Source organism: Saccopteryx bilineata, chromosome 2, assembly GCF_036850765.1.
Source record: "Saccopteryx bilineata isolate mSacBil1 chromosome 2, mSacBil1_pri_phased_curated, whole genome shotgun sequence".
NCBI classification, from domain to species: Eukaryota; Metazoa; Chordata; class Mammalia; order Chiroptera; family Emballonuridae; genus Saccopteryx; species Saccopteryx bilineata.
Window position 1 is genome coordinate 269,441,036 of NC_089491.1, and position 23,955 is coordinate 269,464,990.

General features: G+C 45.2%; 1 protein-coding gene across 3 annotated transcripts in view; it reads left to right on the top strand.

Moving 5' to 3' along the window:
- The first annotated feature begins 11,601 nt into the window (after window positions 1–11,601).
- NAA25 (N-alpha-acetyltransferase 25, NatB auxiliary subunit) overlaps window positions 11,602–23,955 on the top strand; it is a 66,428-nt gene continuing 54,074 nt past the window's right edge. For 2 of the 3 annotated variants that reach the window (XM_066260536.1, XM_066260537.1), the window contains exon 1: window positions 11,602–11,765. In XM_066260536.1, coding sequence (XP_066116633.1) covers window positions 11,708–11,765 — 58 coding nt within the window. In that variant the 5' untranslated portion in view covers window positions 11,602–11,707. Of the gene's footprint in view, window positions 11,766–11,863; window positions 12,090–23,955 lie in introns of those variants that run through there. The other variant, XM_066260539.1, reaches the window with a different exon arrangement.

Sequence of the window (23,955 nt, forward strand, 5' to 3'; positions counted from 1 at the left end):
ACGGTGGCCCCGGGTGTCGGCCAATTGGACAGCATTGTTGTCGCTCCCAGGGCCCCGCCTTCTGTGTACCGATTGGCTCCTCGGAGCTCAACGGAGGCGTGTACCTGGAAGTCCCTGCACATCTGGAATGAGGGACAGAGACCTGAGCTGTTCCAGGCCCAGCACTGCCCCTGACACAGGCTAATATTTGCATGAATAATAGTTGCAATGAATAATATTTGCATTATTAATACGCTAATATATTAAGGTAATAAATGCCATTTGTTTTCTTGTTATGATCCATTAATATTTATTAGTCGTTCTTTTTGCTATTACAATGCATTTTTTCAAGATATCTGCAAGGTTCTGCCCATAGTTGAACACTCGCTTTTTGCAGTTGGCTGAGGCACACGCCTGAGTCCCAGTTTCTTCCCATACTACCTGTATGGATTCTCTGAACTCTTCTTCCCTCACGAATAAAAATAAATAAATATTTAAACGTAACCAAGGACATCCTAAGGAAATGAAAACTTCAGAGACTTAGGCTCCAGGGAGCTCCTGGTTGGTGAACACCTCGATTATGCCAGGAGTGTGACACATGGACAGTGAGAAGGTACAGAAGCTCTGCATTGCCCCCTACGTGTCTCTTCATTCGGCTGTCCTGATTGATATCCTTTATATTAAAGCTGTAATTGTAAGTACAGGCAGACCTTGTTTTATTGCGCTTTGCCTTATTGTGCTGCACACAGATGTTGCATATTTTATAAACCGAAGAGAAACCTTCTACTAGCACAAAGATTACAGCTTGCTTTATTGCGATACTCACTTTATTATGATGGTCTGCAACCGAACCCGAACCCACAGTATCTCCAAGGAATGCCTGTATAGTGCTTTCCTGAGTTCTGTGGGTCAGTCTACTGAATCAACCAAGGGACTTTTGTGAAACAGTGAATTTAGAGCTGGTTTATTAGAATATGGTTCACCTGGAGACTCCCAAAGGGGGGACTACTAAGATCTGTTTCTCACTGACAGCAATTCACTTCTGACTTCACAAATGCGTAGTTTTTCCTCACAACAACAACCAATCCTTCAACTCTCTGGGCTTCAATATATATTTTCTTTTTTACCCTAGTTTTTCAATTTTATTAAAGCACACTTTGCAAACAATCAAAGCCTCTTTTTTTTTTTTTTTTTACAGAGACAGAGTCAGAGAGAGGGATAGACAGGGACAGACAGACAGGAACAGAGAGATGAGAAGCATCAATCATTAGTTTTTCATTGCACATTGCACACCTTAATTGTTCATTGATTGCTTTCTCATACATGCCTTGACAGTGGCCCCTTGCTCGAGCCAGCGACCTTGGGCTCAAGCTGGTGAGCTTTTGCTCAAACCAGATGAGCCCTCGCTCAAGCTGGCAACCTCGGGGTCTCGAACCTGGGTCTTCTGCATCCCAGTCCAACGCTCTATCCACTGCACCACCGCCCGGTCAGGCTCAAAGCCCAATTTTAAATGCAGAGTACAATGTGTTTGACATATGTAACTATGACTACAACCAAGAAATAGACCATATGATCTCTCATCTGTCAAACCCACCCCTTCCCCAGCCCCTGGCAGCCCCTAATATGCTTTCTATTATTGCAGAATGGCGTTTCACATAAGAGGAACCAAATGGTATGCCCACTTCTGTGTCAGGTTTTTTTCACTTGGCATGTGTTTGAGGTCCATCATGCTACTGACCATCTCAATAATTTAGTCCCTTTTATTGCCAGGTATCATTCCATCCTGTGAAGTTACCACAATTTGCATTGACGAACGTGAAAGTTGATTCCAGTTTTTGGCTAAGATGGGTAAGGCTGCTTATACTCTGTATAAGTCTTTTGGGAGGACATATGTTTTTATTTCTCTTAGATAAATACTTAGGAGTGAAATTGCTGGATCACCTGGTAAGTCTATGTTTTAATTTTACAAGAAACTGACAACTGTTTCCCAAAGTGATTGTACCATTTAACATTCCTACCAGTGGCGTGCGAGAGTCCCAATTGTTCCACTCACTTGCCAACTTGATATAAATACATTTTGAATAAATAAATAGAAGAATAGTGATCATGTCTCTTGGGAACAACTCATTTTCTTCCTTTGCAAGGGTGACTCAGATGTTCTTCTGGATTCAGGGTTCATAGTGAGACACAACACCATCCAGGGGAGCAAAGAATAAAGTAGCGATAATGACAAGCTCAAATTTCACTTAACTCCCTGCGGTGCCTTATTAGTACTGGCCTACATCCAGCAGCAGAAATTTCAAAAGTTTACCAACATTTTATTTCTGACCAAAACAGGCCAGCAGGGTGTGGTGATTGTAGCAGCAGCAGAAAGGATTCTGCCTCCCAGTTTACTAGGAGACCATTTGTGAAAGAAGCTTGGATGCAGTTCCTCTTCAGTAGTGTTTCCCCAACTGGAGTTAAGAAACACCCAGAATCACCCCGTTGCACCAGAATCATTTGAGGGCTTGTTAAACATTTAAATTTCTGTGGGGATGTAAAGTATGGCATAGGGAATATAGTCAATAAAATTGTAATAGATAAATATGGACCTGACCTGTGGTGGTGCAGTGGATCAAGCGTTGACCTGGAACACTGAGGTCACCGGTTCAAAACCCTGAGTTTGCCTGGTCAAGGCACATATGGGAGTTGATGCTTCCTGCTCCTCCTTCTCTTTCTCTCTCTATCTTTTCTATAAAATGAATAAACAAATAAAAATTTGAAATATGGTGTCAGATGGGTACTGAAAATATCTGGGGGTCACTTCATAAGTAATATAAATGTCTAAGCACTATACTGTACACCCAAAACTAATATAATATTGACTATCAACTGTAATTGAAAAATTCAGCCCTGGCCAGTTGGTTCAGCGGTAGAGCATCACCCAGTGTGTGGAAGTCCCGGGTTGGATTCCCGGCCAGGGCACACAGAAGTGCCCATCTGCTTTTCCACCCTCTCCCCTCTCCTTCCTCTCACCATCTCTCTCTTCCCCTCCCTCAGCCAAGGCTCCATTGGAGCAAAGTTGGCCTGGGCTCTGAGGATGGCTCCATGGGCTCCTCCTCAGGTGCTAGAATGGCTCATGCTGCAACGTAGCAACGCCACAGATGGGCAGACCATCGCCCCCTGATGGGCATGGCGGGTGGATCCCAGTTGGATGCATGCGGGAGTCTGTCTCTGGCTCCCCGCTTCTCACTTCAGAAAAATACAAAAAAGGAAAAAAGAAAAATAAAACATTTTAGGCTGACCTGTGGTGGCGCAGTGAATAGAGCGCCTATTTGGAAAGCTGAGGTCCAAGTTCCAAATCCTGTGCTTCCCAGCGAAGGCACATATGAAAAGCAACCAATGAACAGCAAGAGTGAAGCAACCCTCTCGTTCCCTGCCCTCCAACTCTCCCTGTAAAATCAATAAATAAAACCTTAAAAAAAAATTTTTTTATTTTTTTTACAGAGACAGAGAGAGAGTCAGAGAGAGGGATAGACAGGGACGGAGAGATGAGAAGCATCAATCATTAGTTTTTCGTTGCGCATTGCAACACCTTAATTGTTCATTGATTGCCTTCTCATACGTGCCTTGACCACGGGCCTTCAGCAGACCGAGTAACCCCTTGCTCAGACAGCGACCTTGGGCTCAAGCTGGTGAGCTTTTGTTCAAACCAGATAAGCCCTCGCTCAAGCTGGCGACTTCGGGGTCTTGAACCTAGGTCTTCCGCATCCCAGTCCGATGCTCTATCCACTGCGCCACCGCCCGGTCAGGCAAAACCTTAAAAAATTTTAATTTATGGTCCTGGATACCTGCCATCCCCGATTAATTTGAGAGAGAGGGAAGCATAAACTTATCAACTCGTCGATCCTCTTAGTTGTGCACTCATTGGTTGCTTCTCCTGTGTGCCTTGACTGGGGGGGGGGGGGGGGAGCCTGCCACCTCAGCGGACGGGACAATGTTATATCCACTAAGGCACCCGGCCAGGGCCTTACTGAATCCAAGTTTGGGGGAGCATGGCCTGAACGTCCCTTCTTGGCTCAGGCAAAGTTTCAGCATTGACTGAAATGGAATGTAGATAAAGCCCTGGGGAAAATTTTGCCTTGCCCTTCCTGGTTTTGGCAAACTCAGGTCCTATCCAAGATGGGGGAGGGGAATCTCTCTCCCCTAGCGGAAGCTGGCGCTACCGCGTCTGAAAAGCCGGCATGGACGTCCCCTCCGCAACACTCCCCCGCCGCCCCAGTTCACACACACACACCATCCTACCCTCAGCCTCACCTCCGTTCAAGGCTAGGGATCTTTTTTAACAGAATATGAACTAAATGCAGCTTTTCCTTGTGTCTCTAGTGCCAACCTCTTCCCTTCCTCCCACATTTACTCCCAGCAGCTGCCCAGAGTCACATATTCCTGGCCCCATGCCCAGCACAGACTCAGACACATAGAAGGCACTCAATTTCTACTTGCAGAATTGCATCAAGGTGTTCCTAATAGTTATCTCGGGTTTGTGGTAGTTGGTGGCTTTCTTTATGTGCTGCTTTATAATAAACATTAGAAGGAGGTTTTTTGTTTGACCAACACAGAAGTTGTTTTCATCAACTGGATCCCATTTTACTTTTTGGCATTTCATCCTTTGCACTCCCACAGCCCTTGCCCAGCGCCATCTATGTTGTAGGGCCCTGGTCCCACCCCTTCATGCTTGATCTCTCTGGCACTTTTTTTGGGTGCAGCAAGGGGCAACTCAGGCAGTGAGTGAGTCCCTGGCTCCCTTGCCATCCCACAAACCCCCACCCCAACTACCTTTCTCCTCTCGGCTCATCTCAAATACCTTTAGAGGAAGGGACTGATTTCTTTTGTTTTGTTTTAATTTGTATTGGGCTATCCTGACATAAGGTGAAGTGCAGAAATCTTAAATTTATCATGATCATGCAATCAACTTTTTACAAGTTTTATTGAGGTATAATTTAAATATATAAGTCACCCACTTAAAGCTGTTTGGTGGTTTTCAGTGCATTCACACAGTTGTGCAACCACCACCAAAATCTAATTATAGAATATTTTTGCCATATCAAGAAGAACCTTTAGGCTCATGAATAGTCACTCCCTATTTCTCTCTTATCTCCACTCCAGGCCTGGCATATTTGCTATGTTTTTGTTTGTTTTGTTTTGTTTTTTGTTTTTTTGTGACACAGATAGACAGAGAGAGGAACAAAGAGGGACAGACAGATCAGAAGGGAGAGAGATGAGAAGCATCAATTCTTCGTTGCCGCACCTTAGTTGTTCATTGATTACTTTCTCATATATGCCTTGACCCGGGGGGGGGGAGGGCTACAGCAGAGAGAGTGCCCCCTTGCTCAAGCTAGTGACCCTGGGCTCAATTCAAGCTGGTGAGCCTTGCTCAAATCAGATGAGCCCGAGCTCAAGCTGGAGACCTCGGGGCTTCGAACCTGGGTCCTCTGCATCCCAGTCCGACACTCTATCCACTGCGCCACCTCCTGGTCAGGCTATTTGCTATGTTTATTCTTTTTTTTTTTAATTATTTATTCATTTTAGAGAGGTGAGAGAGAGAGAGAGAGAGAGAGAGAGAGAGAGAGAGAGGCAGGGAGAGGAGCAGGAAGCATCAACTCCCATATGTGCCTTCAGCAGGCAAGCCTAGGGTTTTGAACCAGTGACCTCAGCATTCCAGATCAATGCTTATCCACTGCACCACCACAGGTCAGACTTTTTTGCTATGTTTTATTTTAAAATTTTTAAAATGAGAGCCTTTCTGACTTGGAAAGTAGCCTGGGCAATTTGGCTTTTGTATGCCACCTGGTGGAAAGAATTGGAAGTGCTGGGTGGACTAAGGCTACACAGGGGCAACTGAGAGGTAGAGAGACCCACACCCACCCTCTCTTTTTTTCTGGGGAAACCAGGCCTTGGATCACAATGTCAATTGTTGGCCAAACCAAGACTATAACTTTGGTTCTCCAAAACTCTTAGCTCCCAGTTCTATGTTTCTCTGCCTTGTCTACCTTTAATTCTGTACTTTGCTCTTTTGGCCTACTTTATACTAAATGTTATGGGATATTCCAAGATATTACTCCTACCACGGGGCAGGTCAGATGGGGGAAATTCTTTCTTTTGTGTCCCGAAGTATAGGAAGAGGTGATTTCTGCAGTTTTAAGAGAAGAGAGTAATACTATTATAACTAATATTAAAGATAGTAATAGTATTTGACTGTTGTTGAGTGCTTTCTGTCTGTCATTTCAACACTATGGGGTAGGTCCTTTTAGTGTCATAATATTACAAATGCAGAAACTGAAACTCGGAGATATTCAGCCACTAGCTTAGGATCACACAGTTGATATGTGTCAGTGTTCGGATTTGGACCCAACTTTGTTTGCTTTCAGAGTCAGAGTTGCTGTTTATTCTACCATCAAAAATGCAGGGAACCAGTGCACTCTCCCTTTCAGGAGCACCTCAGTGCCTCCCTCCCCTCCCCTCACCAGGCACCTTACCTCTCCTTTCTCTCCTAAACTCCAATGGCCCTTATTCTGCTTCTGTAACTTGTTGCCTGAGCCCATGCAGCCCAGCTGGCTCACTTCTACTACCTTTGTAACTTTATTTCTATTTATTTAATTTTTAAAAATTATTTTTTATTTATTTACTCATTTTAGAGAAGACAGAGAGAGAGAGAGAGAGAGAGAGAGAGAGAAGGGGGGAGGAGCAGGAAGCATCAACTCCCATATGTGTCTTGACTGGGCAAGCCCAGGGTTTTGAACTGATTACCTCAGCATTCCAGGTCGATGCTTGATTCATTGCCCCACCACAGGTCAGGCTATTTATTTAATTTTTAAAATTGAGTTAAGAAAGAGGGGGAAGGGAGAAGAGAGAGAGAGACAGAGAGACAAAGAAAGAGATCAATTTGTTGTTCCAATTATTATTATTATTATTATTATTTTGTGACAGAGAGAGAGAGGGGGACAGATAGGGACAGACAGACAGGAAGGGAGAGAGATGAGAAGCATCAATTCTTTGTTATGGCTCCTTAGTTGTTCATTGATTGCTTTCTCATGTGTGCCTTGATGGGTGGTATGGTGGTGGTGGGGCTATAGCAGGGCCATTGACCCCTTGCTCAATCCAGCTACCTTGGGCTCAAGCCAGCAATCTTGGGCTTCAAGCCAGTGATCTTTCGGCTCAAGCCAGCAACCCCGCGCTCAAGCTGGTGAGCCTGTGCTCAAGCTGGGTGAGCCCACACTCAAGCCGGTGACCTTGGGGTCCCACACTCTATCCACTGTGCCACCCCCTAGTCAGTTGTTACAATTATTTTTGCATTCGCTGGTTGATTCTTGTACTTTCTCTGCCCTGGCCAGGTAGCTCAGTTGATTAGGTCATTGTCTGGATGCACCAAGTTTGTGGGTTCCATCCCTGGTCAGGGCACATACAAGAATCACATACATGAATGCAAAAATAAGTGAAATGACAAATCTTGCTCTCTCTCTTTCTCTCTCTCTCTCTCTCTCTCTCTCACTCTGTCTCATCAATAAATAAAACAATTAAAATAAACTAAATAAACTTTCTCTTATAATTTGAACAAAGTGCAGGAAACCAGTCATAAAAACTATAAAATATGTACTGATCTGTTTATTCTGTGGAGAATTTTCAGGATTAGATATTGGAACATCTCCACAAACGGAGAAGAAAAACTAGAAAAGTCATCGGGTGGAGATACCCACCATCACTACATCCAAGTAATGCCCTCCTGCCCTGCGTCCCCCACCTATTCAGGGACAATACACCCATGTGTGTCCCTGCCCTTGAGTGAGAGGGTGTCTCACCACAGCAAATCTGTCACCAAACAGGGCAAGAATGAAGGGTGTGCCCCTTGTTCTAAGTCAAGAAAGTGAAAAGCATCATTTAATGAACACCTACTGTATACCAAGCATTTTCTCATGTCAGCTCTCATAGTTCTGACTTCTGAATTGTACAGCGAGAAAAATGGGTTTCTGGCTCCCTTGGGGGTCATCTCATTTGTTACCTGAAATGATTCATGCCTTTTAGGGAGCAGGTAAGGACAGGCCTGGAGCCAGTCTCTGCTTCAGCCTTAGGCTCTGAGGACAAGGGGTAGGAAGAAGAAAAGAGAAAGGCCAATTCATCCTAGTTGGATGCCAAACAGGCTTTCAGGGAGGAGGAAAACATACTCCACCCAGAATGGTGACTCAAGGATCTAGAGGCTTCTGTTAGGTAGGTCCATAATGCTCTGGCCCTGCCAAGTCCAGGGAACAGCATGCCAGGCCTGTCTGCATTCCTCCAGGCCCAGGCCAACAAAGGTAACCTAAGACCCGAGCTGAGTAACCACAGCCCTGGCCAGGAGCCTCCTCTGGGCCCCCTTGAAGGTGCTGTGTTTTTCCATTCTGGGAAATTCTTGAAACACAGGTGACTCCCTGACTCTTTCATTTGTCCCAAAGATGAACAAATGTTGTTCTTTTTAGCCCAACATGAACCTGGTCTCCTTTCTCTCCTCCCCTTTGCTAGCCCAACCTGACCCTGGTTATACCTGGCCACATCCTCTCAGAGTGATGCTGGGCTCAGTTCAGCTGAGGCTCTTGATCTTCATTCTTGCTGGTTAGCATGATTTCAGGAGCATGGAGTTCTTTCTGGTATACAGTTTACCAGATTTAGTAAATAAAAATACAAGACCTCTGGTTAAATGTGAATTTCAAGTAAATAATGAATATCATTTTAGTATAAGTATGTCCCAAATAACACATTGTTATTTTAATTGACAACTCTATCCTGTGGGTATTTAAATGCCTTCTCTTCTTCTAGGGCAGGGGTTGGCAAACTTTTTCTGAGAAGGACCAATAGTAAATATTTTAGCCTTTCTAGGCTACATGGTCTCTGCTTTGATTACAATGCTGTCATTGGAGCACCAAAGCAGCCACAGATAATACATAAATGAGTGGGCAACATTGTGTTGTATAAAATGTTGTTTATGGACTTTTTTTAATGCTTATTTTAATTTTTTCAGAGAGGAGGGAGAGAAAGAGAGGGGAGAAGCTGGAAGCATCAACTCATACTAGTTGCTTCCTGTATGTGCCTTGATCTGGCAAGCCCCGGGATTCTAACCAACAACCTCAGAGTTCCAGGTATGCACCACCATACGTCAGGCTAATGTTTATTTTATTGATGAGAGAGAGGGAAGAAAAGGGAGAGAGAGAGAGAGAGAGAGGAACATCAATCTGTTCCTATATGTGCCCTGACTAGGGATCGAACCAGCAACTTCAGCACTTTGGGATGATGCTCTAGCTAATCCAGCTATCCAACCAGAGCACTGGATACTGACCTTTAAATTTTATATAATCTCACTTTGTGTGTGTGTGTGTGTGTGAGAGAGAGAGAGAGAGAGACTTGAAGTTGCAGCACTTTAGTTCTCATATTTTTTTTTTCGTTTTTTTTTTTTTTTTTTTTTTTTTGTATTTTTCTGAAGCTGGAAACGGGGAGAGACAGTCAGACAGACTCCCGCATGTGCCCGACTGGGATCCACCCGGCACACCCACCAGGGGCGACGCTCTGCCCACCAGGGGGCGATGCTCTGCCCCTCTGGGGCATCGCTCTGCCTTGACCAGAGCCACTCTAGCGCCTGGGGCAGAGGCCAAGGAGCCATCCCCAGCGCCCGGGCCATCTTTGCTCCAATGGAGCCTTGGCTGCAGGAGGGGAAGAGAGAGACAGAGAGGAAGGGAAGGGGTTGGAAAAGCAAATGGGCGCTTCTCCTATGTGCCCTGGCCAGGAATCGAACCCGGGTCCCCCGCACGCCAGGCCGACGCTCTACCGCTGAGCCAACCAGCCAGGGCCTGTTCTCATATTTTTTATTGCTTCTCATATTTGCCTTGACCAGGGGGGCACGGAGGGACTCAAGCTGAGTCAGTGACCCCTTGCTCAAGCCAGCGACCTTGGGCTTCAAGCTAGTGACCTTTGGGCTCAAGCTAGCGACCATGGAATCACGTCAATGATCCCACACTCAAGCCAGCAACCCCATGCTGATGAGCCCGTTCTCAGGCCTGATGAACCTGCACTCAAGCCTGTGACCTCGGGATTTTGAACTTGGGACCTTAGCCGATACTCTATCCACTGTGCCACCAGTTGGTCAGGCTAAATCATTCTGTTTTTAAGAGAGGCTATTTTCTAGTGGTTTACTAAGGTGTACTTTCAAGTTCCCCAAGGGGTTCTGTCCACTAAAGTTGGAGGATCATTTTCTTGGACACTGAAAAGCCTAGAAAGGGAGAGGGACAGGACATGCTGAAGGGATCAGCCCCAGCTGGTCAAGGCCGACACTGTGGACACTACTGGGCCTGAGACAGTGTATTGGAGGGATTGACTCGGTTCTGTACTCAGAAAGACTTGGGTTTGAATTACAGTGAATACTGTGGTTTAAGGATATGACCCTGCTGATCCTGACACATCTGTTTGGCTCCATCTCTCTCCCATTTCCTTGAAAGTCTTTGACAACTGTCATTTCCAACTGGCCTTCCCCTGACTGCACTGGGTAAAACTGTCTCCTTCCTCCACCACCCCAGCCCTGTTCTATTTTTCTCAGTATCATTTATCACTATCTAATATACAAGGGTGGGCAAAGAAGGCTTTCAGTTGCTCATATGGGAAAAGACACACAGATTATGATGATTGCAATAGCTTTATTAATTCTTTTGCGGACTCACAACTGTAAACCTACTTTTGCCTGCCCCATACATCTATTTTATTAATCTAATTGTCTGTCTCCCCTACTATAAGTAAAGTGCCACCGAAGATTGTCTATTTAATTTTTTTTTTATTTATTCATTTTTTTTTAGAGAGGAGAGGGAGAAGAGAAACAGAGAAAGAGAAGGTGGGGAGGAGCTGGAAGCATCAACTCCCATATGTGCCTTGACTAGTCAAGCCCAGGGTTATGAACCGGTGACCTCAGCATTTCCAGGTAGACGCTTTATCCACTGCGCCACCACAGGTCAGGCCGAAGATTGTCTATTTATATATTGATGTATCCTTCGTGCCTACAACAGAGTATGCCACATAACAGGCACTCAATGACTGTATGTATGAATAAACCCGCTGATAAAAAAATATATAATATCTCCCTCCTAGAAAGATAGGAGGGTTGTTATGAGTATTAATGAGGTAATATATTTAAAGAGCTTTCAACACATACTACCTGAATTACTTTTTCCCTCCAGCTTTATTGAGGTATAATCGACTGGGTTACAATTCATAGATGTTTCTTAGTTGGCTGAGCCCCAGGAGAGGGGTGAGGGGACTTGGAAGTCATTCTCCCAGAGGTGTTCCCGGTTCCTCAACAATTAAGCAAATACAAGTCTAACTGGTCCTTCTCAGCACAGAATATAAATAGGATAAGCAGGAGCTGCCCAACCCTAACTTTGATCAAGAGTTTCTCCCTTTCTGTCCTCACTCCCCAGTCGTCGGTGATTCGGAAGGGATTTCACCAGCAACAGCTGCCTAGAGTAGCTAGGTTGATTCCACCATCACATTGGAGGAAAACTTTCTATTGAACAGGCAATCGGGGTGCTAAGGTGGTGTGGAGGGCTGTCATCGCTTTTCGCGCAGGTGCGTTTGGTCGCAACCCATCGCGATAGACAGGCGAGATCGGTACTGGCCCTTTAACAGCCCCTTCCCGGGGGCCTGCCCCGCGCGTGCGCACTGTGCTTCTGCGCTTGTCATCATGGCGACGCGGGGCCATGTGCAGGACCCTAACGACAGGCGCCTCCGGCCCATTTACGGTGAGTACCTGTGATCAGCCTCGTCGCCGGCCGGAAGCGCCGAGGGCGGCAAAGGTCGGGGCAAAGGCCCAGAAGTGGCGCGCTGAGAGTCCAGGAGCGGGGCCCGCGAGTGCGGGCCTCTAGGCCGCAGCCACGGGCCTCGCGTAGGCGCCGGCGGGCCTGCCTGAGCCCTGAGGTGGCAGCGTTAGGTCGACAGAGCTGGCGCGACAGGCAGGCCCCGTGGGACACGTCCTCTCGCTGAGACCTGCGCTGCCCGTAGGCTGCGTTATTAGGGCCACACCGAGAGGGACCCGACATTTCCCCGCAGGTGGAAGCTGACTCTTGGTGAGGGTGGGACGCCCCACTTGATGGAAGGTTTCCTATTAAAGACTTTTGACTTACGGGAACAGGGGCACGGGGGTGGTCTAACTAGCCTTGCTGGATGCACATGGAGAAACAGAAGGCCGAAGAGGGGAAGGGGCTGCCGCAAGGTCACCCACATCGAGGCAGGCCCAGGCCCAGATTCGAGGCTCCCAGTTCAGAGCTGTGGTGGAGAAACAGCTGCTCTGGGCACACGTGGGAGACAAGGGGAGGGGATGCAGGGAGGGGGGGGGTCTTGGTCCCAAAATAGCGGTGAAGAGACTGCGTTAGCCGTGACGGAGTCTTGCAGGGCTGCGGCAAGGGCATTTCCTTTCTGCAGCGTCTCTGGTTTTCTCTGCAGCTTGCCTTCCGCGCGCTGAGTGGATCCCACTCCCTCCTTAAGGCTCACCTCAGCCCGCAGGCTTTAAGACCTCGATGTCTTCCTGCTACCCTGGTCGTGGAAAGTGGCAGATCTGAGTCAGGGAGAAACACCTGTAATTGTTCTGTAACTGAACAGTGGTCCTTTTTGCGTTTCCGATGCTCTTAGACAGACGGTTGTGTGGTCTTGGTCAATCTCAATGGTAAGGAAAGCCTCAAGGTCAGTGGCTTTTGTAAAATTTGGCCTCTTTTCTAGCGTGGGTGTTAATAAATGGAGGCTTCTCCACCAGGGCTGAGCTCATTTAACTTTTTCAGGGGAAGGGAAACTATGTTTGTGGCATAATTGGTCCTGCTTTTATTTTGGAATTTGTATGATGCTGTAGTGTCACATCTCGTTCTCATTTGATTCTAACAACAACCCTGTGGGATGGGTAGTAATAGCCAATGTGTATAGACTGCTAATGATGTCAAATGTCAAGTCACTGTCCTTGGCTTTTTATATGGGTTATTTCTCTTAATTTTCACACATTCTCAGGAGGTGGATAGTTTTTTCCAATCCTGCCTCCTCCCCCATACCTTTCATTAATGAGGAATTGGGGCTTTCTGGATTGTTAATTTGTCTGCAGTCACTTAGCTAACATTTGGTGGAACTAGGACCTGAACCCCATGGACTGTCCCAGGCTCACCCTTTCAATCACTGTGCTAGAAAGCACCTCACTTTGAGCTGAAGATCCTGACTTGTCAGAGGTACCACAGATGGTGAGTGGCAGAGATAGGACTCTGATTCACATGTCCCCAGGGTTGCATCTTCTCAGGCACTCCAGAATATATTCTCAGAGGGCAAGGATGAAAGTATACGAGGGTGACTGAGGGTAATAACTGAATCCAGGGTTTACAGTATGTGACTCATTACAGCTCTGCGGCAGCCCTCTGCAGACTTTTTATTCTTTTCTACCTGAAAAGATTCAATACTTTTTTCTTGTATATAGTCATCTTTATTATAATTCATAAAGTATACATCAGAAATGGATATTTTTAATAAAAGACATGTAGGTTCTCATAGGCCTCTGTTTTCAGTTCATTCAGTTATGTAGTTAGAAAACACACTTTGAGAATGATGGTAAACAGCCAAGTAACATCTTAGTTTCATTATGACAATTTTTCACCTCATAGGCATCCTGAAAGGGTCTCTGGGTCTCCCAGGTCCAAGGACTATACTATCTTAATAAACCGGCCCATACTTAGTGCCTTCTGCAGTTTGTTCTAAATATTAGATGGTCACTTAGCCAATGGAACATTCTGTTACTCTACAGGTCCTTAATACAGATCTGGGGCTATGCCTGAGAATTTGCATTTCTGTTCCCCCGTTCTCTTTTTTACTTTAAAGGGCAGTTACCGATCTTCCAAAAATAGTATTATCACTCATTTTACCAACTCTCCCTGCCAGATAAAAGCATTGTCAACTGCCAAAAAGTTAGGTGAGACTCCTCTTCTCTCCCCAAATCAAGTTATTTGGAATCTTTTTTTTTTTTTTTTCTTATTCATTTTAGAGAGGAGAGGGAGAGACAGAAGAGAGATAGAGAGAGAGAAAGGGGGAGGAGCTGGAAGCATCAACTCCCATTTGTGCCTTGACCAGGCAAGCCCAGGGTTTCAAACCGGCGACCTCGGCATTTCCAGGTCGACGCTTTATCCACTGCGCCACCACAGGTCAGGCGTTATTTGGAATCTTGAGTGAAAGCAGATGACAGAAGAGCACAGCAAAAGTCTCCCCCCAAAAGTGAGATTCACTACTTTTAAGAATAACTGGATTTCTAAAATTGTTCTTGAGAACCAAAGAAAATACCTTTGGTGCCCCATAAGTCATTTAATAGTGTTTTGAACTATCCAAGAAGAAAAACCTTGTCCATTTCACATTGCTAAACATCAGAATTTGTTAACCAGAAGCGATTTGTAATAGTCTCAAAAGTGAAGCCAGAATTAGTAGTTTTTGTTACAGTTATAGGGGAAGAGGATTAGAAAAGGCTTTTTAGGAATTCTAGAGTGATTAATATAAACTGGCAGGAATAGGAAAAGAAAGGGTACAGACTGTCCTTGACTTCAGCGCTTCTGTCTTTTGACCTCCAGACTTGGGTATAGCCCCTGCTTTTGTGTTTAAATACATTAGTACCCCAAACCACTAGTGTTCCTTGAATTCAGACATTCATTGATGGACAAATGATGGACAGATGAACAAATCCACTCATGGTAGTGCTTGCCCACCAGCCATACAGTTCAAGGACTGTCAGCGTGGTGTGCTTATGTGTATGCTAACTGTCCTATTAGGTGGGTAAGATTATTGCGATAGTAGTGAACTGAAGGCCAGAGATGAACTTGCTCAGAGCTGGGATTTGAAAACAGGCATTCTCACTGGAGAATCCAGACCTTTACCGAGTTCAGATTCAGCGGCATCACTATCTTTGTACAGGATTATTTGTATTGCCAAGGTTTAAGGATTTTACAACTGTTGGACCATCTTTAGCTTTTACTGAATATTGTTTGGGGTAGAAGTGGACAGGACTGTAAGGGTGAACAGTTCTGAGATTGTGGTAGGATGAGATGTGGCAGGTTGGAATTCTATTCTCGGTGTCTAGGTTTAGAATAGTTTTTCTATGCAGAAATGTTGTTAGTTGAAACATCGTCAGAGTGCATCTCATTAGTCATAAATTGTTAAGTTTGGGTATTGTATTTTTGGTTCTTGAAAATCACCCATGACCTTACTAAGATACCTACTGTTTTTTTTTAAAAGCTGTATTTTTTTTTAGTCTTTTTTTTATTTTTTATTTTTCTGAAGCTGGAAACGGGGAGAGACAGTCAGACAGACTCCTGCATGCGCCCGACCGGGATCCACCCGGCACGCCCACCAGGGGCGAAGCTCTGCCCACCAAGGGGCGATGCTCTGCCCCTCTGGGGCGTCGCTCTGCCTCGACCAGAGCCACTCTAGCGCCTGGGGCAGAGGCCAAGGAGCCATCCCCAGCGCCCGGGCCATCTTTGCTCCAATGGAGCCTTGGCTGCGGGAAGGGAAGAGAGAGACAGAGAGGAAGGAGGGGGTGGGGGTGGAGAAGCAAATGGGCGCATCTCCTATGTGCCCTGGCCGGGAATCGAACCCGGGTCCCCCACACGCCAGGCCGACACTCTACCGCTGAGCCAACCGGCCCAGGCCTAAAAGCTGTATTTTTTTAAAATTTTATTTATTTATTCATTTTAGAGAGGAGAGAGAGTTAGAGTGAGAGAGAGAGAGAGAGAGAGAGAGAAAGGGGGGAGGAGCAGGAAGCATCAACTCCCATATATGCCTTGACCAGGCAAGCCCAAGGTTTTGAACGGGTGACCTCAGCATTCCAGCTCAATGCTTTATCCCCTGCGCCACCACAGGTCAGGCCTTAATTTTTTTATTATTATTATTATTATTTTTTTTTTTTTCATTTTTCTGAAGCTGGAAACAGGGAGAGACAGTCAGACAGACTCCCGCATGCGCCCGACCGGGATCCACCCGGCACGCCCACCAGGGGCGATGCTCTGCCCACCAGGGGGCGATGCTCTGCCCATCCTGGGCGTCGCCATGTTGCGACCAGAGCCACTCTAGCGCCTGGGGCAGAGGCCACAGAGCCATCCCCAGCGCCCGGGCCCTCTTTGCTCCAATGGAGCCTTGGCTGCGGGAGGGGAAGAGAGAGACAGAGAGGAAAGCGCGGCGGAGGGGTGGAGAAGCAAATGGGCGCTTCTCCTGTGTGCCCTGGCCGGGAATCGAACCCGGGTCCTCCGCACGCTAGGCCGACGCTCTACTGTATTATTATTTTTTACAGAGACAGAGAGAGTCAGAAAGATGGATAGACAGGAACGGAGAGAGATGAGAAGCATCAATCATTAGTTTTTCGTTGCACGTTGCAATACCTTAATTGTTCATCGATTGCTTTCTCATACGTGCCTTGACCGCGGGCCTTCAGCAGACCGAACAACCCCTTGCTCAAGCCAGCAACCTTGGGCTCAAGCTGGTGAGCTTTTGCTCAAACCAGATGAGCCCTTGCTTAAGCTGGCGACCTTGGGGTCTCGAACCTGGGTCTTCCGCATCCCAGTCCGACACTTTATCCACTGCGTCACCGCCCGGTCAGGTCTAAGATACCTACTTTATTATTCATTCTCCTTTTGTAAAATGATTCTCTGATACTCTGTGGTTCTCACCAGATTTTGTACTCTGATGTGACTTGGTGGGCACCAGGCTTTCTTCTACCATTATTATTAATTTAAAAAAGTTTTTAGGCCCTGACCGGTTGGCTCAGTGGTAGAGCGTTGGCCTGGCGTGCGGGGGACCCAGGTTCGATTCCTGGCCAGGGCACATAGGAGAAGCGCCCATTTGCTTCTCCACCCCCGCCCCCCTCCTTCCTCTCTGTCTCTCTCTTCCCCTCCCGCAGCCAAGGCTCCATTGGAGCAAAGATGGCCCGGGCGCTGGGGATGGCTCCTTGGCCTCTGCCCCAGGCGCTAGAGTGGCTCTGGTCAAGGCAGAGCGACGCCCCGGAGGGGCAGAGCATCGCCCCCTGGTGGGCAGAGCGTGCTGGGTGGATCCTGGTCGGGCGTATGCGGGAGTCTGTCTGACTGTCTCTCCCCGTTTCCAGCTTCAGAAAAATACAAAAAAAAAAGTTTTTAATTGTTTAGGGGAGTGGAGGGGGGTGCAGGTGACTGTCAGAATATAGGAATTGCTGGGTCAGTAATTGCAAAATAGAAATAGAGAAGTTTGAAAGAAAATATTCCCATAGTCTTTAGAATACGCACACTCCCTCCCTCACTTTTCTGGCAAAAGATCTTTTGTCCTAATCTGTTGTACCAGCTTGCAGTTGCCCTCTAGTTTGGATCAGGAGTAACGTATTTCCCATATGTGTTTCCTGATTGATATTCACTTCTTTGGTAGGTTAGGACATTTCCCTTTGGTGCCTGGCCAAACTCCAGATAATTATTTTGCTATAGTTCATGAGTGAAAGCTCCCAGGTCTTCAGTCGAATGTGGTATTTATTTTGAGCCTTCTGTTAGACAGTCTTAGCTCTGTGAGTTGTGCCCTGTTTTGCTCCAGGAGAAGCAAGGCGGCTTGAAGACTATCTTGCATTTCTGTAGAAAAATCACTCGGTACCTGTTTTCTTGTGTTCTGAAATGATGACCATTTAAAAAGTTCTGACTTAGACTTTTAAATTCTAAAAACATTTTTAAACTTAAAGATAGACTTTTAAAAAGTTTTTCTTTAAAAAAACTTTTAAAATTCATTTAGAGAAGTAGAGGGAAAGAGAGAGTGAGAGAGACAAGTGGGGAGGAGCATCAACTCCCATATGTGCCTTGACCAGGCAAGCCCAGGGTTTCAAACCAGTGACCTCAGCGTTCCAGGTCGAGGTTCGAACCTTTATCTACTGCGCCACCCTAGGTCAGGCCAAAAGACAGATTTGATGCACAGACAATTCCTAGAAACTACGTAAAGAGGAGTTGGAGCATAGGGCAAGATGAAGAGACTAAAACTTTTCATGTTATATCCAGATGAACTGTTTGAATTTTTAAAAAATCATGACCTGTATTATTTTTGTCATTTAAAATATAGATGAAAAAAGAGTAAAAAAATTTAAAAGGTTTTGCAAAAAGTTGAAAAAATTTGAAAAATCTAATTTAATAGTGGAAATCACTGATAACTGGTGCTTGGAACTTGTTGTGGTTACTTTGTATGTATGTAACTAATTTCTCAGACTACTCAGGATCTAGAAGATTCTCTCTCCCATTTGGGGGAGTTCATTTCTGTATGCCTTTCTTTGTTTAGCTTATTTTTTAAAGTTTTATTTGTTATTAAACAAATCAATAAAAATTAAAAAAACTTTAAAAAACAAAATGTCTGAACTAGATTCCGATACTTGTGAAACTAAATCTGAAACCTGTTCCTTCCCTGTTAACAGAAGACATTAGCAAGTGTTAGAGAAGTGAAAGGCTAACACCAAACTGAGACTCTCTCCTTAATGTAAGGGAAATATTAAAAAAGCTTTCTCACTGTGAATATTATCTAGTGCTTTCTGCAAGGACCTCTTAATAACATTTTAGTTGGCTTTGGAAAACATTGCTTTAACTGATGCATCATCTTATTGTTCCCTCTGCTGTGGGTGGCTGATTTTGGTTTATTCCTATTAAGGGAACAACACTAAAGTTTTTAAAATCAGTTAATTTATTGATGTGTGTGTGAGAGAGAGAGAGAGGAAAGAAGAGAGAGACAGAGACAGAGAAACATGTATTCGTTCCACTTATTTATGCATTTATTATTGGTTGAGTCTTGTTGTATGTGCCCTCACTAGGGATTAAACCTGCCATCTTGGCTTATGGAGACGACACTTGAACCAACTGAGTTACTTGCCAGGACCAACAGCAATCTTTATGGTTAAATCACAATTACCCTTAAGTTAGTTTTTTTTGTTTGTTTGTTTTTTGTATTTTTTTGAAGTTAAAAGCGAGGAGGCAGTCAGACAGACTTCCACATGCGCCCTACTGGGATCCACCCAGCATGCCCACCAGGGGATTATGCTCTGCCCATCTGGGATGTTGCTCCCCTGTGGCCAGAGCCATTCTAGTGCTTGAGGCAGAGACCATGGAGCCGTCCTCAGCATCTGGGCCAACTTTGTTCCAATGGAGCCTTGGCTGCGGGAGGGAAAAGAGACAGAGAGGAAGGAGAGGGGGCAGGGTGTAGAAGCAGATGGGCGCTTCTCCTGTGTGCCCTGGCTGGGAATCGAACCTGGGACTTCTCCATGCTGGGCTGATGCTCTACCGCTGAGCCAACCGGCCAGGGCCTACCCTTAAGTTAGTTTTTAAAAGACTTACTAAAAAGACAGACTAAGGATATCATATTTATTTTCTTATTCTCACCAAGGTTTACATAATTTATATTCCAGAATCAGTAGTGTAAAATGAAAAGAAAGTTTTCAAAAGACTTAACAACCAATTAATCTGTAGTCACCAAGGGAGGCATCCAGGAAAGGGTAGTCTGGTAACAAGCTGAATGTGATGGAGTATCTTAGTTAAAACTCTTTGGGTGCAAGGAACAGAGAGAGACCTGCTGATACCGAATCAGAGAAAGGGGATGTTGCTGTAAACACTTGTGGGAGCCTAGGGCAGGAATGCAGTGGTCCAGGGCCTCATGGACCAAAAGCTTCTTTTCAGATGCTCATCTCAGCTTTTATCTGTGTGTCTATTCCTTTCTCAGTTTCATTCTTCAGACTTTTTTTCTGCTTATCAATTTACCTAAGGCCATCGTGTTGGCTTTTGTGGCCACACCAAGCTGAGGCTAGAGGATGGAGAGATCAGTAGCCTCTTCCTACAAGCTTAATCAGCACATACACCCCCATCTCCAATTATTTGATAAAGATAATTGACATTTTTATTCTTTTATAAATGTTTTGTGAATGAAGAGTTAAGAGAGAACTCCTTTTTTTCACTCCCCATCACTAGTTTGCATCCCTAACTAAGGCTCCTTCAAAACTGGAAATTCCTGAGCTGCTACTGGCAACCTCAGACTCATAGTTATTGCCTTCCAAGTGAGCTTTAGCTTTCAGAGCTTTCTGACTCCACCTTTCAGTGCTGCAGTTACAGATTACCAGGAAGAAAAATGATTTATCCAGGTTGGATCAGTGTACGCTCCATTGGGCTACAATTACATGGTCTAGGTGTGGTCAGCCAGTCCTACTCCTTCAGCAGAGGCTAACCCTAACCCTAATCCTAATCCTCACCCATTGGAAACTGTTTTCAGAGAAGAGGCATGGACAGGTAGGAACAGTAATTTCAGAGCCTTGTCAGCTACAGAGAAAAAGTTCAAGATCCTTACAGTCCTGACCTCTGGCTTGACCCATTTATGGACAGACCCTCAGATATGGCATCTCATGAAAGATGTCTACTCTTTGAGAAGATTTCAAGATAACATTTTGAAAACCTGGGATCTTGTAGGACTGAGCCAGAAGTAACTTAGAACTGACTCAGCATGAGATCAGTATCAAGTCTTTAGGAGGAGGTGTCATTTATTAAACGGAAATATCTTTGTCATAGTCTGTAAAGGACAAATGAAGGCCTGTTGATGGAGCTAAGGATTTAAGAAAACTGGTATTAGATATTTGGGTATTTAGGCCAAGGTTGTATGTTTTTAGAGTTCTTTGATTCTCCAGTCTCTGTCTGAGTAGTAAGTGTTTGATCTTCCTTTGAAGGTTGTGATTCCCTCCACAATAAGGCTCTTTTTGACCTTTTTACCTACATTGTGGTTCCCTCCAGAGTAAGGCTTCTTTTTAATCTTTTTACCTAGCAATGCTGGTGCTCATCAGTATTGAGCACATTGAAGACTAAAGAAGAAGAAACTATGTGTTCATGCAGCTGTCAAAAGTTTTAGTCAAGTATTCACTGGAGAAAAATGGAAACCATTAGGTAAAATGGTAGCCTGTTTCTGTTATTTGGAACACTCTGGGTCAGCAGGGCTACAGATTATTTTGAACCATTTGTGTCTCTGCTGTCCAATGTTGATTTGGGACCCTGATGAACAATGAGGAACCAGTAGTGATGGTAGATTAGAATCAACAACTACCACCCTATTCCCCAGTTATAGCACTATCATTTTCCTTCTCTGGAAATAAATCTTGGCCTTTATTATTTTTAAATTTATTAAATTTATTATTTTTTATTAATAAAGTTTATTTTTTAGAGCAGTTTTAGGTTTACAGAAAAATGAGCGGAAGATACAGAGTTCCTCTATATCCGCACACTCCTCCCCTCTCCCCCAGTTCTTTTTTTTTTTTTTTTTTGTATTTTTCTGAAGCTGGAAACGGAGAGAGACAGACAGACTCCCGCATGCGCCCGACCGCGATCCACCCGGCATGCCCGGGCGATGCTCTGCCCCTCCAGGGCGTCGCTCTGCCACGACCAGAGCCACTCTAGAGCCTGGGGCAGAGGCCAAGGAGCTATCCCCAGCGCCCGGGCCATCCCTGCTCCAATGGAGCCTTGGCTGCGGGAGGGGAAGAGAGAGACAGAGAGGAAGGAGGGGGGGGTGGAGAAACAAATGGGCGCCTCTCCTATGTGCCCTGGGCGGGAATCGAACCCGGGTCCCCCGCACGCCAGGCCGACGCTCTACCGCTGAGCCAACCGGCCAGGGCCTCCCCCGGTTCTCTTATCATGAACATCTTGCATCAGTGTGGTACATTTGTTAAAACTGCTGAGCCATTATGTTGTTATTATGTAGTTTACAAGTTTACATTAGGGTTCATTCTTTGTGTTGTACATTTTATGGGTTTTGACAAATGTATGCTGACATGTATCCATGATCACAGGACCATATATTGATAGAATAGTTTCACTGCCCTAAAAATCCCCCACGCCCCACCTGTTCACTCCTCACCCAGCACCTGGCCACCATGGATTGTTCTACTGTCTGTGTAGTTTCTACCTTTTCCAGAATGTTGCATAGGTGGAACCATATAGTATGTAGCCTTTATAAATTGGCCTTTTTTTTTTCATTTAGCAATATGCATTTAAGGTTCCTAAATGTTTTTATGTGACTTGATAACATTTCTTTTTATCACCGAGTAATATTCCATCATATGGATATTCCTGTTTGTTTATCCATTAGTCTGTTAAAGGGCATCTCAGTTGCTTCTAAGTTTTGACAATTATGAGTAAAGCTGCTATAAATATTTGTGTGGAAGTAAGTTTTCAGTTCATTTGGGTAGATTCCAAGGACAATTGCTGGATCATATGGTAGGAGTATGTTCACATTGTTTGTTTGTTTTTATAACTGATTGATTTGAGAGAGAAAAAAACATTGATTTCTTGTACCATTTATTTATGCATTTGTTGGTTGATTCCTATATGTGCCCTGAACCAGAATCGAGCCTGCAACCTTGGAGAATCAGAACAAAGCTCTAACCAGCTGAGCTACCTGGCCGGGGTCTTAACGTTCAGTTTTTTAAGAAACTGCCAAACTGTCTTCCTAAGTGGCTGTGCCAGTTTGCATTCCCATCAGCAATGAAGGAGAGTTGCCGTCTCTCTTTCATTGCTGCAAAATAGATTATTTTTTTTATTTTTTATTTTTTGGTTATTTTGAGTTATCTGTGTCTCGTTGTCTGCCCCTATGCTGATAAGGGACTTTGATGAGCAAAGAGGAACCTGGAATATTAATAAGTAGGAGGTTGTGGTTGGCATGTGTTCAGTCATTTTTCTATATTTAGAATTGACAGCTACCACCATATCCTCTTTTAAAATACTTCTCATATTATTTTTTTTAACTTTTTTTTTGTTTTTAGATTTTATTTATTCATTTTTATAGAGAGAGAAGAGAGAGAAAAAGAGGGAGCAGGGGAGAGGAGCAGGAAGCATCGACTCCAATATGTGCTTTGACCAGGCAAGGCCAGGGTTTTGAACTGGCCACCTCAGTCAGGCTTTTGGGTCGAAGCTTTATCCTCTGCACCACCACAGGTCAGACTTCATTTTATTTTTCTTAAAAGTTTTTTTATTTGTTTGGTTTTTTTGTTTGTTTGTTTGTTTGTTTTTTATTCATTTTAGAAAGGAGAGAGAGAGGGAGAGAAAAGAAGGGGGGAGGAGCAGGAAGCATCAACTCCCATATGTGCCTTGACCAGGCAAGGCCAGGGTTTTGAACCGGCGACCTCAGCATTTCCAGGTCGACGCTTTATCCACTGCGCCACCACAGGTCAGGTCAAAAGTTTTTTTATTGATTGACTTTAAAGTGATAGAGAAAGAGGAGAGACAGAGAGGCAAAGAGAGAGAGAAGCATTCATTTGTTGTTCCACTTTAGTGTGCATTCATTGGTTGCTTCTTGTATGTGCCTTGACCAGGGATTGAACCCACAACCTTGGTGTTTCGGGACAGTGCTTTAACTGACTTAGCTAACTGGTCAGGGCCTCATTTTTTTTTAGATCTCATCTGGAAATGAATCTCTGCTGTTTTTAGACTTTTGAATAATAGCTGATTGCTTTCTTTCCCTTAACACAATTTTTTAACAGGTCCCCATATTTCTTTTTTTTTTTTTTTTCTCTCTCTGTATTTTTCTGAAGCTGGAAACGGGGAGAGACAGACAGACTCCCGCATGCGCCCGACCGGGATCCACCCAGCACGCCCACCAGGGGGTGACGCTCTGCCCACCAGGGGGCGATGCTCTGCCCCTCCGGGGCGTCGCTCTGTTGCGACCAGAGCCACTCTAGTACCTGGGGCAGAGGCCAAGGAGCCATCCCCAGCGCCTGGGCCATCTTTGCTCCAATGGAGCCTCTGCTGCGGGAGGGGAAGAGAGAGACAGAGAGGAAGGAGAGGGGGAGGGGTGGAGAAACAGATGGGTGCTTCTCCTGTGTGCCCTGGCCGGGAATCGAACCCGGGACTTCTGCACACCAGGCCGACGCTCTACCACTGAGCCAACCGGCCAGGGCCCCCATATTTCTTAAGATCA